Source organism: Rhineura floridana, chromosome 14 (assembly GCF_030035675.1).
Source record: "Rhineura floridana isolate rRhiFlo1 chromosome 14, rRhiFlo1.hap2, whole genome shotgun sequence".
NCBI lineage: Eukaryota > Metazoa > Chordata > Lepidosauria > Squamata > Rhineuridae > Rhineura > Rhineura floridana.
This window is the reverse complement of record NC_084493.1, coordinates 33,853,254-33,869,182: the sequence shown is the minus strand read 5'-3', so window position 1 is coordinate 33,869,182 and position 15,929 is coordinate 33,853,254. Positions and strand designations below refer to the sequence as shown.

General features: G+C 45.1%; 1 protein-coding gene across 2 annotated transcripts in view; it reads left to right on the top strand.

Moving 5' to 3' along the window:
* Positions 1-15,929, top strand: part of APBA2 (amyloid beta precursor protein binding family A member 2) — a 193,766-nt gene that overhangs the window by 135,653 nt on the left and 42,184 nt on the right. For both annotated transcript variants that reach the window (XM_061595509.1, XM_061595508.1), the window contains one exon: positions 11,449-11,594. In XM_061595509.1, coding sequence (XP_061451493.1) covers positions 11,449-11,594 — 146 coding nt within the window. The remainder of the gene's footprint in view (positions 1-11,448; positions 11,595-15,929) is intronic.

The following is a 15,929-nucleotide window of genomic DNA, read 5'->3' as shown; positions in this document are numbered from 1 at the left end:
GCCTGACATCAAGAACACAGGACTGAGACAAATCTTTCCTTTAGCCTTGATGATGCTGACATTTAGTCTGACCTGGCTGGCCTTCAAGTTCAACAATTCCTAGAGTTCCTTGGGAAGAAGGATTGACTATTCAGCCACTCTGAGAACTGTAGCTCTGGGAGGGGAATAGGGGTCTTTTAGCAACTCTCAGCACCCTTCACAAACTGCGGTCCCCAGGATTCTTTGGGAAAGCCATGACTGCTTCAAGTGGTCTCATAGTGCTTTAAATGTATGAGGCAGATAGGGGCTTTGGCTGGCTAAAGCCTAATTTCTTGGGGGGGAAGACTGGGGGACGGTGCCAGGGAAACCCCATGCTGGCACAAGCGCAGGTGTCACATTGGCAGCTCAGGAAGGAAATTGTAGTGGGTCAGAAACTAAATTCTAAGGTGCTGCATTTTCCTCTCCCATGTTTTGTACTGCCTGAGCATCAGAAGGCAAGACACAGGAAAGCAGAGGCTGGATGCGTCTCAATTTCATTCAGAAATGTAACCTTCTGTTAATTGGGAAGGGCAGAAGAATTACTTGCTATGTTGCATATATTGGCTGCAGCTAAAACTGGAGAGGACCAGAGATCATTTATCCTGATTCGCGGATATTTAATCTTTTCTCTCTAACAAACGAAGATGATTTCGTATGGCTGCCTTACTGTTCAATGACCGCTGCTAATGTTACTGAAATTGATTTGTATTGACTCTGTTTTATTATGGTGTTTTTTTCTGCCAACTTTATGTTTTTGCAATGCCAACGCCTAATAGCAAGAAAGCTAACTTGAGAAACTATTATGTTTGAATCCCAGCTGACCTCCAAGGACCTCAGCTCAGCATAAGTGCTGTTATCCTGTTTGTTTTTCATCACAACAACTCTATGAGATAGTTTAGACTGAGAGATACTGGTTGGCTAAAGCATGAAGGAGCAGGGAGGTTAGTACTCTTACACCATGCTGCCTCTCAAAAGAGCATAATTGATATCTAATGATATAATATTTTTGTTAAAGTTATGCTGCAGTTCACTTGGCCACAGGCAGGTGGTGTTGCGAGCAACAGCGTGATGACTATAACAAGCTGCTGCAAGGCCTCCCTATCCTCCAGACCATGTGGTAGTGAGGGCAAGTGGGTGGGTGAAACTGGGTGGAGAGCGGGAGAGTGAGAAGGCAGCTGCCTGGGTGAGCCATGGAGCCAGTTCATGGGAGGTCTTAGTGTTGCTACTGTGAGGTTTCCTTCAGCCATGGGGGAGAGACCAGGTGGAGTGCAGGAGAGTGAGCGGACAGTGGTGGCTGGCGGCTGGGCAAGTCACGGAGCCAGTTCATGGGAAGCTTCACCGTTGCTACTGTGAGGCCTCCTTTTCTGTGATGGGAGGGGAAAAGAGGATGGGCGAGACCAGGCGGAGAGTGAGCGAGTGGGGAAAAGCCTGAATAAGCCATAGCGCGACATGCCAGGGCTGCTCCGCAGCAAATGTCCTGCTTTGCTGCCACCACCTACTTCACCAATGGAGGGCAAGGAGGAGGGACGCATCAGGAGAGCAGGATGGATCTTGCAAAGCTGCTCAGCCCTCTGTTGCCTGTCCTTCCTGTGTGGTTTGCCTCCGCCTCCCTCCTCTGCTTCCCTTCTCCTCCATGGGAGAAGTTCTCAGGATGGATGTGCCTTGGTGACCTGGTGGAGAGGGAGGGTCCTGGGGGAAGGGGCCAGTGTGAGAAGAGTGAGACAGTGGCAGCCATGTAACATCTGGAGCCACTGTGTGCTTTGGCATGGTGGGTGCCTGAGGTTCCCATTCCTGGGGTTAGGTGGTGGGGTTGGTGTGCAAAGCATGCCAGGGGGGAGCCCCTAGTTACAGAAAAGTACATAATTGAGGTTCACTCTGACATGGCTGGAGGATGTATGGGGAAAGACCATAGCTCAGTGGAAGAACACATACTTTCCATACAGTAGGACTCAAGTTCAATCCTTGGCATCTCCAGTTAATCCCAGGATCAGGCAGCAAGTGATAGGGAGGATCCTCTGTTGGAGACCTTACAGAGCGATTGCCAGTGAGAGTGGACAGTTCTGGGCTAGATGCAGCAATGACCTCAGTCTGTATAAGGGAGCTTCCTGTGTTTGCTTAATCTAGGGATGGGGAACCGGTTGGACTCAACTCACACCAGCCAGCTTGGCCAATGGTCAGGGATGATGGGTGTTGATTGGAGTTGTAGTCCAACATCTGGAGGGCCAGTTGTGCTTTCCCCATCCCTGGGTTGATCCTATTGTGCCTGTATCAAGCCCCCAAAACATGCTTGACTTTTCCATCCTGACTTAGGTGTTTGAAATGAACTCTTCATATCCTGAGGAAGGTTGTTCACGGATGATTTCCCTGTATGACTTAGTACACTGCTGTGAAACTATTCATATGTAATTTGTCGATGGAGTTTCTTTTTTGCTTCCAGTCGCTTTTTAGGGTCTACAGATTAAAGAGAGTTCCATTAACAGCAACCGGCGCTTGAAGTAGCTACAGGCTAAATAAACTGGCATTTGGAAGTCTCCCACTGCAAGGCATTTTATCCCGACCTATTTGCATGGTTACAGCACCCCTCTGACTTTCGGGGTTTTCATTATTACTTTAATAACCGGCGCTGATGACTGGCTTAATGAAATTAAATTTCTGTCTGAGATTGATTTTCACTGGGAATCTTGTTGACAGCAGAGGGTGCAAGGTTCACTTAGCTGCATCTCATTCGCCCTTTTCTGAGGCAGACATTATGGATGCCTTTTGTCTTCCATGAAACCTGACTGTGAGGAAAGCCAGCTTTTTCTGATAGGCTTTGCTTGCAAAACCAGGCAAAACTGTCACAGAAGAGAGAGCCTTACAGTGGCATCCTATATTTGTCTACTCAGAAGTAAGCCCTGTTGAATTTAGTGGGACTTACTCCAAGTTAAGCATGTGTAGAATTGCAGCCTTTCTGTGTGGTTTTTTCCCACATGCTCCCACTCCCCCAGCTAACACAGAGTTTAATTATGACAAGTTTAGTTATGATAAGACCGAAGTGTCCCTCCTGTGTTTCTCCTAATGGGGCTAGTCCGTAAGAGCAAGGTGCTGCAATGCTTAATAGATTAATCCTATTGCACGTCTGTACAGCAAGAAGCCCAAGTGAATTCATGGAATCACAGAATAGTAGAGCTGGAAGGGGCCTATAAGGCCATTGAGTCCAACTCCCCTGCTCAGTGCAGGAATCCGACTTAAGTCAGACTTACCAGGTAGTGAGCCTGCACAAGATTGTAGCCTTATGTGACTTTAGAAGTTTCAGACGAAAACCTGGAATCATCAGCTGCCATTGTAGATTACTCTATTGTGTTTTTCTTCTTCTTCAAAGAAACTAGTCTGATCTGGTTGGGTTCTTTTATACTTATGATCATCTATACCATATGTTGCTAGAGATCCATTCTCATTGGGAATGTAGATATCTTGAATCAAGCAGCTGAAACCCCGCAAAAGACCAGCTCCCAGTCCTTTTTTGTCAGTGCTGGAGCAGATGCTTTGTGTGCAGAAGGTCCCAGTGCTGTTGTTTGCACTACCCGCAACAGCCAGTTAGTAGAGGGGAAAATCTCTGTCTGAGACCCTAGAGCAGCCTTTCCCAACCAGTGTGCCTCCAGATGTTGCTGGACTACAATTCCCATCTTTCCTGACCATTAGCAATGCTGGCTGAGGCTGATGGGAATTGTGGTCCAACAACATCTGGAGGCACACTGGTTGGGAAAGGCTGCCCTAGAGAGCTGCTACCAGTCAGAGAACACCAGGCCAGCAATGTGATGCCCTTCAGATGTCGTTGAACTGCAGCTTCCCTCATACTTGACCATTTTCTATGCTACTTGGGAGCTGGAGTCCAACAACATATGGAGGGCATCACGTTGGCTACCGCTGGGGTAGATAATCCTGGGCTCATTGGACAAATAATCTGAGTTGGCACAAGGCAGCTTCCTGTGATCCTTGATTGCCTCAGAAATCCATCAAAGGTAGAGTTCCACGGCTGAGCCTAGCTCATTTCCACATGTTCCAGCTGTGCTCTCCAGCATTACTTGCCTAAAGCAACAGGTTCCTCTTTGTTCTGCCTTTTCCCCTGAGAAGCCAAGCAAATGACAAGTTCAGAGCCTGCCCTCACTCACGGAGGGCAGCAGCCAAAGGAAACTGGCTAATGAGTCCCAACTTGAAGGCCAACCAGATCTGCTTCCTACGAAATGTAAAGATCAAGGAAGAGCAGAGCCACTTGGGAATACAGCACAGGCCAACGTATGATGTGGCCAAAGAAAAATAAGGGAGAGCGGAACCTGTAGGGACTTGAGTCTGGCTCCAAGCCTTCTTTAAAGATTAAGAGCCCTAAGAAGGGAGGCTATGGGGTGGGGGACCTTCAAAGTGCCCATCAGCAACTAACACCTGGACAGCAGACTGAGCAGACCCAGAGGTCACCTAGTCACTGTCCTTTCCCGCTATGGTGAGATGTACTGTGTTTCTATTTAAATGATAGTAATCATGTCTACATTTGCATCTATGCCTTTGTATTAGTATATGCAAATGTTATGCAAACCTGCATCCTCTTTAACGGTGGTACATAAGCGGCCAGTCATCCTAGAGCCAACTCTTTGTTCGCAAAGAGTTGCCGAGTCCTTCAGATATTAATTCCTCCCTCCCTTCATCTATTCTGCTGGGCTGGGAGGAAGGGCGGGATATAAATAAATAAATAAATAAAATATTCCCTTCCCTGCTTCTCATGGTGCTAACTGAACCCAATTGCTTCACCCAGCTGCATGACAGGGCTGCCTTTGCATGTTGCCTGCAAGACGTTGGGTGTTGTATGATTTTTTCTCCTCCTTTTGAATTTTAGAGTACCATTTAGTGAAGATGTTTGAAAATGAGAGTATAGTAGAGTTTGGGAGAATGCAACTAATGTAATGCAACCCTTCTCATTTTGAGGAGGTTTTTAAACATCTTTTTAAAAGTTTCAAAATATATTTTATGACTGCTTTAGAATAGTGATTATCAAATCATGTTCCAGGGAAACCTCACATGTTATCTGAAAGCTTTCCAGGAGCTCCTCAGTTAAGAGTTCTAAGCATTATTGATAAAATAAAAACGGACAAGTCTCTGGGTCTGGGTGGCATCCATCCGAGAGTTCTTAAAGAACTCAAATATGAAATAGCTGATTGTTCATGACAAAAATATGTAATTTGTCCCGAAGATCAGCCTTCATTGGAAAATAGCCGATGTAACACCAATTTGGAAAAAAAGGAGTGAGGGGAGATCCTGGGAATTACAGGCCAGTTAGCTGGTCTGTTCTGGCAAGACTGGTGGAAGGCATTGTTAAAGACAGCATTACCAAGCATATAGAAGAGCGAGCTGTGCTGAAGCAGAACCAGCCTGGCTTCTGCAAGGGAAAGTCCTGTCTCACTATCCTATTAGTTCTTTATTTATTTATTTATTTAGTTTAATTTATATACCGCCGTAAGCCCAGGGGCTCTCTGGGCGGTGTACATAACAATAAAACATCAAGAAATATATAAATACAATAATACAATAAAATCAAACCAAACAGACGTAAGCAAAAATTATCAAAGCAGCAGCAAAATGCATCAATAAATATTAATAGTACACATTAAAATGCCTGGGAATATAAAAAGGTTTTTACCTGGCGCCGAAAAGATAGCGTCGGCGCCAGGCGTACCTCATCGGGGAGACCATTCCACAATTCGGGAGCCACAACCGAAAAGGCCCTATTTCTAGTCACCATCCTCCGAGCTTCTCGATGGGATGGTACTCGGAGGAGGGCCTTAGATGTTGAGCGTAGTGTACGGGTAGGTTCATATTGGGAGAGGCGCTCCACCAGGTATTGCGGTCCCATGCCATGTAAGGCTTTATAGGTCAAAACCAGCACTTTGAATTTAGCCCAGAAACAAATAGGAAGCCAGTGCAGACGGGCCAGAACAGGTGTTATATGAGCGGACCTTCTGGTCCGCGTCAACAATCTGGCCGCTGCATTCTGGACTAACTGTAGTTTCCGAACTGTCTTCAAGGGCAGCCTAACGTAGAGCGCATTGCAGTAGTCCAATCTAGAAGTTACCAGAGCATGAACAACTGAGGCAAGGTCGTCACTGTCCAGATAGGGACGTAGCTGGGCTACCAATCGAAGATGGTAGAAAGCGTTCCGTGCCACTGAGGCTACCTGAGCCTCAAGAGACAGGGAAGGGTCGAAAAGAACTCCCAAGCTACGAACCTGTTCTTTCAAGGGGAGTGTAACCCCATCCAGAACAGGGTGAACATCCACCATCTGGGCAGAGAAGGCACTTACTAACAGCGTCTCGGTCTTGTCTGGATTAAGCTTCAGTCTGTTAGCTCCCATCCAATCCATTATCGTGGCCAGGCAACGGTTTAGTACGTTAACAGCCTCACCTGAGGAAGATGCAAAGGAGAAATAGAGTTGCGTGTCATCAGCGTACTGGTGACAACGCACTCCAAAACTCCTGATGACCGCACCCAGTGGCTTCATATAGATGTTGAAAAGCATGGGGGACAGTACCGATCCCTGTGGAGAGTCCAGGATGTCAAGCAGTGTTCCCCAAGCACTATCTTCTGTTGACGACCCACCAAGTAGGAGCGGAGCCAGTGCCAAGCATTACCCCCAACTCCCAACTCCGTGAGCCTTCCCCGAAGGATACCATGGTCGATGGTATCAAAAGCAGCTGAGAGATCAAGGAGAATCAACAGGGTCACACTCCCCCTGTCCCTCTCCCTACAAAGGTCATCATACAGGGCGACCAAGGCTGTTTCGGTACCAAACCCAGGCCTAAAACCGGATTGAAACGGATTGAGATAATCAGTGTCATCCAAGAACCCCTGGAGCTGGCCGGCCACCACCCATTCCAGAACCTTGCCCAGGAGTATCTTTGAGAACCTTTGAGAGTATCAACAAGCATATAGATAGAGGTGATCTAGTTGACATATTGTACTTGGACTTCTAAAAAGCTTTTGACAAAGTACCGCACCAAAGACTCCTGAGTAAGCTTAGCAGTCATGGAATAAGAGGAGAGGTCTTCTTGTGGACCAGGAGTTAGCTAAGAAACAGGAGTAGGAATTAATGGGCAGTTCTCCTAATGGAGGAGAGTCCCCCAAGGATCAGTATTGGGACCTGTGCTTTTTAACTTGTTCAAAAACGATCTAGAGTTAGGGGTGAGCAGTTAGGTGGCCAAGTTTGCTGATGATACTAAATTGTTCAGGGTGGTTAAAATAAAAAGGAATCAAAGAGCTCCAAAAAGACTGCTCCAGAATGAGTGAATAGGCGGTAAAAAGGCAAATGCAGTTCAATGTAAACAATGTAAAGTGATGCACATTGGAGGAAAAAGTCCTGATTTCATATATACACTGATGGGGTCTGAATTAGCATTGATTGACCAGGAATTAGACCTTGGGGACAACTGGACAACTCAATGAAGATGTCAACCCACAGTGTGGCAGCTGTGAAAAAGGCAAATTCCATGCTAGGGATCATCAGGAAAGGAACTGGAAAAAAAAACTTTGCTGATATAATGTCATTATGCAAATCTATGGTGTGACCACATTTGGAGTACTGTGTACAGTTGTGGCTGCCTCACCTTAGAAAGGATCTTGTAAATCTGGAAAAGGTTCAGAAAAGGACAACCAAAATGATCAAGGGGGTGAAGCAACTCCTCTATGAGGAAAGGTTACAACCTTGGGGGCTTCTTAGTTTGAAAAAAAGGTAAGCAAGAGACAATGGAATAGTAGTTTATAAAATTATGCGTGGCATGAAGAGAGTGAGTAGAGAAAAGTTTTTTTCCCTCTCTCGTAACAGTAGGACCCATGGACATCCAAGGAAGCTGAATGCTGGAAGATTCAGGACAGATAAAAGAAAGTAGCTCTTCATGCAGGGCGTAGTTAAGCTATGGAACTTACCTCCACATGAGTCAGTGATGGCCACCTTTAAAAGAGGATTAGACAAATTCATGGAGGATAAAACATGGAAAGAGGGCCCTCTGCTTCTAATACTGGGTCAATTCTTGCACTTGTCTTGGCTTTCAGGGAGGAGAGACTGGGTTTTATTGGCCATCCTTGGCCTTAGAGGCTCTGGCTGGAAGGGTGTCTCTTAGTTTGCCACATACAGCTTGACTGCTGATTTATTCTCTGCAGTTTTTCCTTCCCTCCTCAGAATAGCCCATGGCTCCAGCTGCAGCAAACATGTCTGGAGCTTCTGTTTCTGTCTTTCTATTGCTATAGGGGGAAAATTCATTCTGTGACACTTGCTGTGACATAGCAACAGTGGGCTGTGATCTGGAAGCTGCGGAGATTGCAAGTGACACATGTTTCTGTACATATCTCAGTGCGCAACAAATGTTCCACATCTCAGCTCTGCATACCCTCCATTTGAAGATGGCCTCAATGACCTTTTGTTAATTAATCAGTGTGGTCAGGAGCCAGAAATTCTGTTGTGCCGTAAACAAATATATAATTAAAGTGTGATAATAAAAAAGCTAAAATACACATCATCTAATGTTAAGTCTGGGTTGTATCCTGTGCTAGGCATAGTCGGAGTAGACCCATTGAAATGAATGGACGTGACTAATTTAGGTCTATTAATTTCAATGGGTCCACTCTGGGTAGAGCTTAGGTCAATACAAGCCTCTGGTTTTAAAGATTTTTATGATATAAGATTGCATTATAATAAAACCTAAACAAGTGCAAGTGCAATGTGTCTGTAATCCCAGTTTCTTTGTACCCATTTAGCTGGGAATATGGATGGTGGGGAGCACATTTTCAGAAGGCTGAGGGAAGCGCAGAAAAGAACACTGAAAATATTCAAGGAATTGTAGCACCTTCCCAATGAGCAAAGGCAAAAAGCCTTGGTAAAGCAGGGAACGTTTTAAACAAATGAGCAAAACTAAAAGGTAGCTTGTATACACATAGGGCCTCTTCAGCTATTTCTCATAACAGTCCCCAGATACAGAGGTTTATTTGTGCTGCACTAGCCCGTTCCCCCCTCTGTTTTCTAGGATTGCAGGTCTCCTGGCCCTACAGAGAAGCCCACAGAACAAGGCAAGTCAGTTGTCTCAGCACCATGGAGAGCTCCTAGTGAGCAGCTTGTTCAGAGAAGGGTTGGAATGAACTGAGGTGTTTTGAAGCTCTGTCTCCAGCCCATCTTAGGCTCTGCCCTCATTTTGGGGAGCTAGAGTCGCATTAAAGGTGAATCCTTTTGTCTGAAGATGAACACTTCTCCTGTGCTCCATGGCCTCCCTTCTGTTGTACTCCCACACCATTGGACTGGCAGGGTAGCGTGGGAGCACTCAGATCCTGGGGAAGGCACCTGCGAGGTTCATAAATCTGGTTTTATAGATTCTGGTACTATGGGATCTGTTCCAGTAGGCTCCAGACTGACAGTCTTGGGTTCAGTTGTCTCTGATCACCAACACCAGGCTCAGAGCCAGGAATGGTCCTTAGCTGGTGGGTGACACTGTAGCTTCTAACTTGGTGTCCTGGTCACACTGGACTTTGGGTCATGACAGTAGAGGTATTTCTGGAGCATCATTGAGAGAGTATCTACGACACACCTGTTCATAAAATCAACACAGAGTGTTGGGGAAATTAGTTTTATGAAGTGACTTGTAGTGTATTGGTTACAGGGTTAGACTATGACCTGGGAGACCAGGGTTCAAATCCCCACCCAGCCATGAAGCTCACTGGGTGACCTTGGGCCAGTCACTGCCTCTCAGCCTAACCTTCCCCACAGGGTTATTGTGAAGCTAAAATGGGAAGGGGGAGTACCTTGAGCCCCTTGGAGGAAAGGTGAGATATACATGTAATAATCAAATAAATAATAAAGAGTTGGTTCAGATGTAACACTGAACCCCAGTCTCGTATGTTCCCTCCTCTCCTCATGTGCAGCTGTTTCTTCTCCCTTTCTTTATTTGAGGCAAACCATCCTTCCTGAACCTGAATTGCAGAATGTGTGCAAACCATAGTTTGATGGCTCAAGTAAAGTGGGAAGCTATGCTTTGCCCCAGACCTGGCAAGGAATTGCTGTATGAGAGCAATGCAAGCCGTGGAATCCAGCCAGGCAAGGTTATGTAGTCATGAATTATGTAGTATGAATTACTCCTGGATGGCTAACTTTCTCTACAATCATTTATTCACTTTGCATCTGTTTAACTGTCATGAACATGGGGCATGTAGTTGGCAAATTTGCAGTTGGCAAATTTTAGGACATTTTGATTATTTTTCTAAGGGGCAATTTCCCCCCAAATTATACGTGGGGCAGGCTTTGGCACTGGCAGAACATTGACTATAGTCTTGTATTACTTCCCTTCTCCCCTGGTGCTGTGCCATTAATGTGTGTGCACGTGGTGGACACTGTTATTTCCCCCCCGCCAAAATGCCCCAGAACACTGCACCTGGGCCATTCTGGGGGAAAGGGTGAGCTTTTCAGCCATCACCAGGGGCATTGCTAGGGACTTAACGACTCAAGGCACAGGTCAATGGCACAGATTTGTATGAAATTTGCACATGCTCATTTATAAGTAGAGTTGCAAATTTAAGCTGGCTGTCAGAGGGGAAAAAACAAATGTGGCTGTCAAGGCTTGACTGATGGGGTGCCAGCAAGATTTTCGGGGCCCAGAACACTCTGTGTCATGGACTAGTCTCTCAGCTCCACTTACAGCCTGTTGTCAAGGAGTGCTATTTATGCACATACAAAAACTAAAATCAGTCCCTCTGAGCAAGTTAAGATGGCAGATGGTTGGGGTTTCACTACCACTGCGTTTGGTAGTGTGCCCAGTTGCTTTGTAAGTAATTTTTAAAGATTTCAAAAAGGGGGAAAGGCAGGAGAGTTGGGGTGCAGTGCAGAAGACCTGGGGCCTACCACCTGCCCCCCAATGCCTCTGGCTAGTGCTAATGACTTCCCCCAGTAGAGCTTCAACCCCTGCACATCCTTTTTGTCCTTCTTGAAAATATCTCCTGGTTTTAGGAGTCCCACATTTCTTTCCTTCTGCCACCTCCAAATTCAAGTCCAGAGCTTTTAATTCAGCCTTAGGTTGGTGAGGATGGTGAAAAAAATTTCTCTTTCTCTGGGGAGAAAGAATTGCCATGAAAATGGTTAAGTCTGCATTGTTAGATTTTTCAACTAAGTTCTTCTGTGTTGCAGCAACCTTCTAATTTTAACACTGCATATTTGCTTCCTAGTTCCCTGACCCATAAGTACATGAACCAAATGCTGTGTTTAAATATTTGCTGCTGTGGTTGTGCTGTTCTCTTTGCAATTAGATTGCCATTTAACAGAAAAAAAGAGACCCTTTTAAAGGTAGCTTGTGGAAGTACGGAGTGCTCTTCCTTCCCACTTCTTGCCTTCCCCCTTAGGAAAGAAATAATTGCCTGCCTTCTGGCTTTTAGTTCCAGGGCCTTGTGAACCCGAAGACCTCATTGATGGCATCATCTTTGCAGCCAATTACTTGGGCTCCACGCAGCTGCTCTCAGAGCGCAACCCCTCCAAAAACATCCGAATGATGCAAGCCCAGGAAGCGGTGAGCCGCGTCAAGGTAGGAGATGTTTTTGATCCATGGATGATAACTTGTGATCCCTCGATGACTGAACTCGGAAGAGTCTGAAACATCTGCTCCTCTGCATTCACAGGGGGGTATTCTCACGCGACTGTAGCAAAACCCTGCCTGCTCCCAAAGCCATGTTAATTTTTTTTCAAACTGTATGTGTAGCCGCAGAGGAGCAGAATATAAATAATGTACGGGGTTTTCTTTGAAGTGCCTTTAAATGAGAGTAATGGCTGGGTGCAACATTCCAGGCTTGCGATGCGTTTTTTTCAAAAATAAATGCATATATATTCCACTCAAATAGGTTTCCCAAAACAATTTTTTTCTTTCTTCACTGTGTACACCTGCATGCATGCGTGGCTGTAGATTTACACACCAAAGTTCCATGAATAGGAGTGCCAATTATCATACCAAGCAGTACAAAAGCATCCTCATATATATTGAATATTGTCATAGAATCATAGAATAGTAGAGTTGGAGGGGGCCTATAAGGCCATCAAGTCCAACCCCCTGCTCAATGCAGGAATCCAAATCAAAGCATTCCTGACAGATGGCTGTTCAGCTGGCTCTTGAATGCCTCCAGTGTTGGAGAGCCCACTATCTCTCTAGGTAATTGGTTCCATTGTCTTATGGCTCTAACAGTTAGGAAGTTTTTCCTGATGTCCAGTTGAAATCTGGCTTCCTGCAACTTGAGCCCATTATTCCATGTCCTGCATTCTGGGAGGATCGAGAAGAGATCCCAGCCCAGATTTAAAAACACAGTTGAAAATCCTGGGTGATAGTCTGCATTTCCTCGCTCTCCTTGAGGTCATTGGCTCTTGGCGATGGGAAGTGGGAGAAATGTGGGACGCTCTGGCAGAGTGCATGACATCTCTTAGGCATTGTGGACTAGAGACTAAATACCTGTTGCCATTTCTGTGGCAGTTGTGCATTTCTAGTTACTTCTCATTTGCTCTTTTCTGCCATGAGTCCCCATTTGAATATTGCAGAGGAATTGAGGGCATTGGTGCACACACAGCTCATCTGTGCATGTGCGCACACATGCACAACTCTGCAAGGCCTGTTGGACCTCACCTTGTCCTCCATGAACTCAGAGTGCTCTGCAGAATGTGCCCACCCGTCTCCTGCAGCTACACATTGTGAAAGAAGATCAGTAGTGGCAAGCAAGGGCTTGTCTAAGAAGGGCGTCCTCCATTATGATCTTCTCTTAGAGATATATGTGATATGCTCCCTACTGGATTCCTTAAAAGCTACTTGCTTACGGATGCAAAACTGGCTGGGCCAGCAACGTCCCTCCACTCCCCGTACTGCAGCCCTATTCACAGGCTATTATATTATGAAGCCATCTTAGTTTTTTTGGGGGGGAGATATGCAAATTGAGAGGGGCACTGTTTTTTTTAATCAGCTGCCATCACACACACACACCCTGCAAGCACCCCTTGCAATGTGGCATTTTGGGTAACAAAGAAGGTGGTCTCCAGCCAAGAGAGTTATAGTAAATTTCAGCTCCCTTCACAATCCCCCCTGCAAAATATGCAAACGAAGGAAAGTTGTTTTTGCTTCCAAACCACCTGTCCTAAAGTTTGGTGGCTCTGATGTTTAACCTAGCCTTATTGCAAACTGGCAATAGCTGAGGTGGTTAAATAAATTCTATTTGGGGGGAAAAGCCACTTAATGCTGGGTTAGGTCACATAATTGTGTGGTGGTGGAAACTGCAGATAGGTCAAAATGTCCATTCCTGTTACCACTAGAAGCAAGTCTAAAACCCTCATATCTAAGCACTGCCATTCCCGCCCCCTAGAATACTTGCTCATTAGGAGGTTTGTATGAAATGAGAACTTGCTTTATTAGAAGCCTAATGTGGTGTGTAGTGGATATGATATTCTTCTAAAAACCAGAGGAACCTGTTGAGGGTTGGCATATACTGTAAATCAAACATAAAATCTTGTCACAGCCAGGTTGTACACTAGTGTCCTCAGAGGAGGCCATAGATATGAGAGAAGGAGCTGTCCATTGTTGCTTGGATAAGAAGTCATCCTGTGAATAGCCAACAATGGCTGTATGTGCAGATATCTCTACTTGTATTGGGTTGGTAATGAATGTGGCAATAAATACAGCTCATGCAAATATGTGCAGAGACTGGATATGTTTGTGGTCATGGTACATTGTTCAACCCCATCTCACTAAATCTTAATGCTAAAGGATAGGTTAAAAATGTCATCTCTTATTCCCATTAGACAACAGCATTTTTTCCTTTTAATCTGTTTGATTTGCTGTGATCTGCATTTGGGGCTGCAGTGTATACTGCAAGAGAAAATCCTGACCAGTACTTAACTATGGAACATAGAAAGGTTGACATATCTCCACCCCTGCCCTTATGAGTTGTTTGGCAAGAGCCTTTTTTTGGCAGGTCCCGAGTTTTCAAGAGATAATTTGGGAAACTGGGAGCCACAACAGGCTGGTTTGTGTCATGCCAAAGTTACAGTTTTGTACATTGGCATTGATGTTGCACTCTTAGGTAGCATGTACTTGGTGGACAGTCTCAGAAGACATTTCACTGTTGCTATTTTTAATAGCTGTTAGATGCTGCAGACAACTCATTAGAAGGGGGCAGGGAAAGTGAGTGTTGTTTTTTTAATTAAGCAGAATTGGAATTTCTGCCTAATCTTAGCCCTCTTTTCTTGCAAGGGGGGGTTATATATCTGTGTTTATTAGATAACCTGTTGATTTCTTCAAGCAATCTATCCTGTCCAATCTTTGTTAATGGCAAACTGCAAACTGCAGACAATAAGAACATAAGAATATTCTGACTGCTGGATCAGCCCAATGGCTGTGGTCTCTTTGACCACAGTGGTCAACCAGATGCTTCTGGGAAGCCCCCGGCTGTTGCCTTCAAGCCCTGATCACGAGCTCCTGGAAGCATCTGGCTGACCACCATTTTAAATAGGATGCTAGACTAGTCGGATCTTTCATCTGGTTTTGTGATGTTCTAGTGTCCTTTAGCGTTGAGCAAAAGTACCCTTCTCATATCCTTCCTAGGGAGCAAATGTCGGAGATGCTTTTTGTTCTTTGCAATGACAGAGCTCGCCACCCTTCCTCTAAATTCCTCCCAAGCTGCTGACCATCTTACTTATTTCTTTGGGATGCTCAGGCTTATACTGGGCGTTCTGGAAAAATAAACATGGCGGCTGCTGGCCTTGAAGGAGGTAAGGGGAGCACATGAGTTTACTGCCCTCTGAAATTTGCACCCTATACCCCAAAATGCAAAAGAAGAAAGACCGTTCCCTCTCCCCTCTTTCGCTTTGAATCCCCTGCCACATAAGGGCCGGACCTTCTCAATGGAAAATGTTTGTCAAGCCCTAGAACTCCTATCTTGCAGCCCCTGTCAACATTAACTATGGTGTTGCATCACTTGTTTAATTTATTTGATAAAAATGTTTATACTATATATTGGCCTGATTCCAATATACCTAGGTAGCTTTCATATGTTCATATAACCAACCTGGAGAAAGTTGGTTGATTTTGCTTGAATCCTTTGATATTTGCACAACTTTTTTGATCAGGTAGGGGGATCTTGGAGTTTTGTGTTCATATTTTGTTCTTGCCAAAGTTGGAGGAAAAGAGGCTGAAAAAGGAAGGTTTGCAGGAAACTAAGTCTGTATGGACAGATAGAAAAGGAAGTGGCGTTCAGTTTTACTCAATTTCACTCAATGAAGAGTTTAAATCTTGAGCAGAAACGGTTGGCAAATTGTAAAGAGTTTGATACTATCAGGACTAGCAACTTGATTCCTGACAAAACTGTGTGAAGTTTTGACAGGCGTTCATAAGCTCCTCCTGCTTTCACACATTAAGCCTGAGTTATATTCACCTGTTGACATCATTGGGCCACTGTGTGGATGGGGCTACAGCAACATTGGAATGATAGCGCCTGAGTGATGAATTTCATGTCCTCACCCCCAAGAGTTTGGGTTCTATGTTTGTAAGTGGGAGGGTGGGGAATGTTGGGGTCCACTGGCATGGGATGCATATGTAGCAGGGAAATATAATCTGTGGCTAAGCACAAGAAAATTATGCAGCATTTTCTGTAATCAATTGGCAATCCTTATGTACACATTAAAGCCTGTTTCTCTCTATATACAGGGACCAGGAGAAACCTTGTTTGCTTCCTTCCTCTCTCTGCAGATGATAGGCTTGAGAATCTGTTGATGAAAGGTTTCCCCGACTTCACATAATGTCTCTTTCTCTCCTTTTTCTTTTCTTTTTTGTGCGTTTGTCTGTTTCCCTTTTTATTTACTTATTTTTTAAAATGCTTCTCCCCAGAGGATG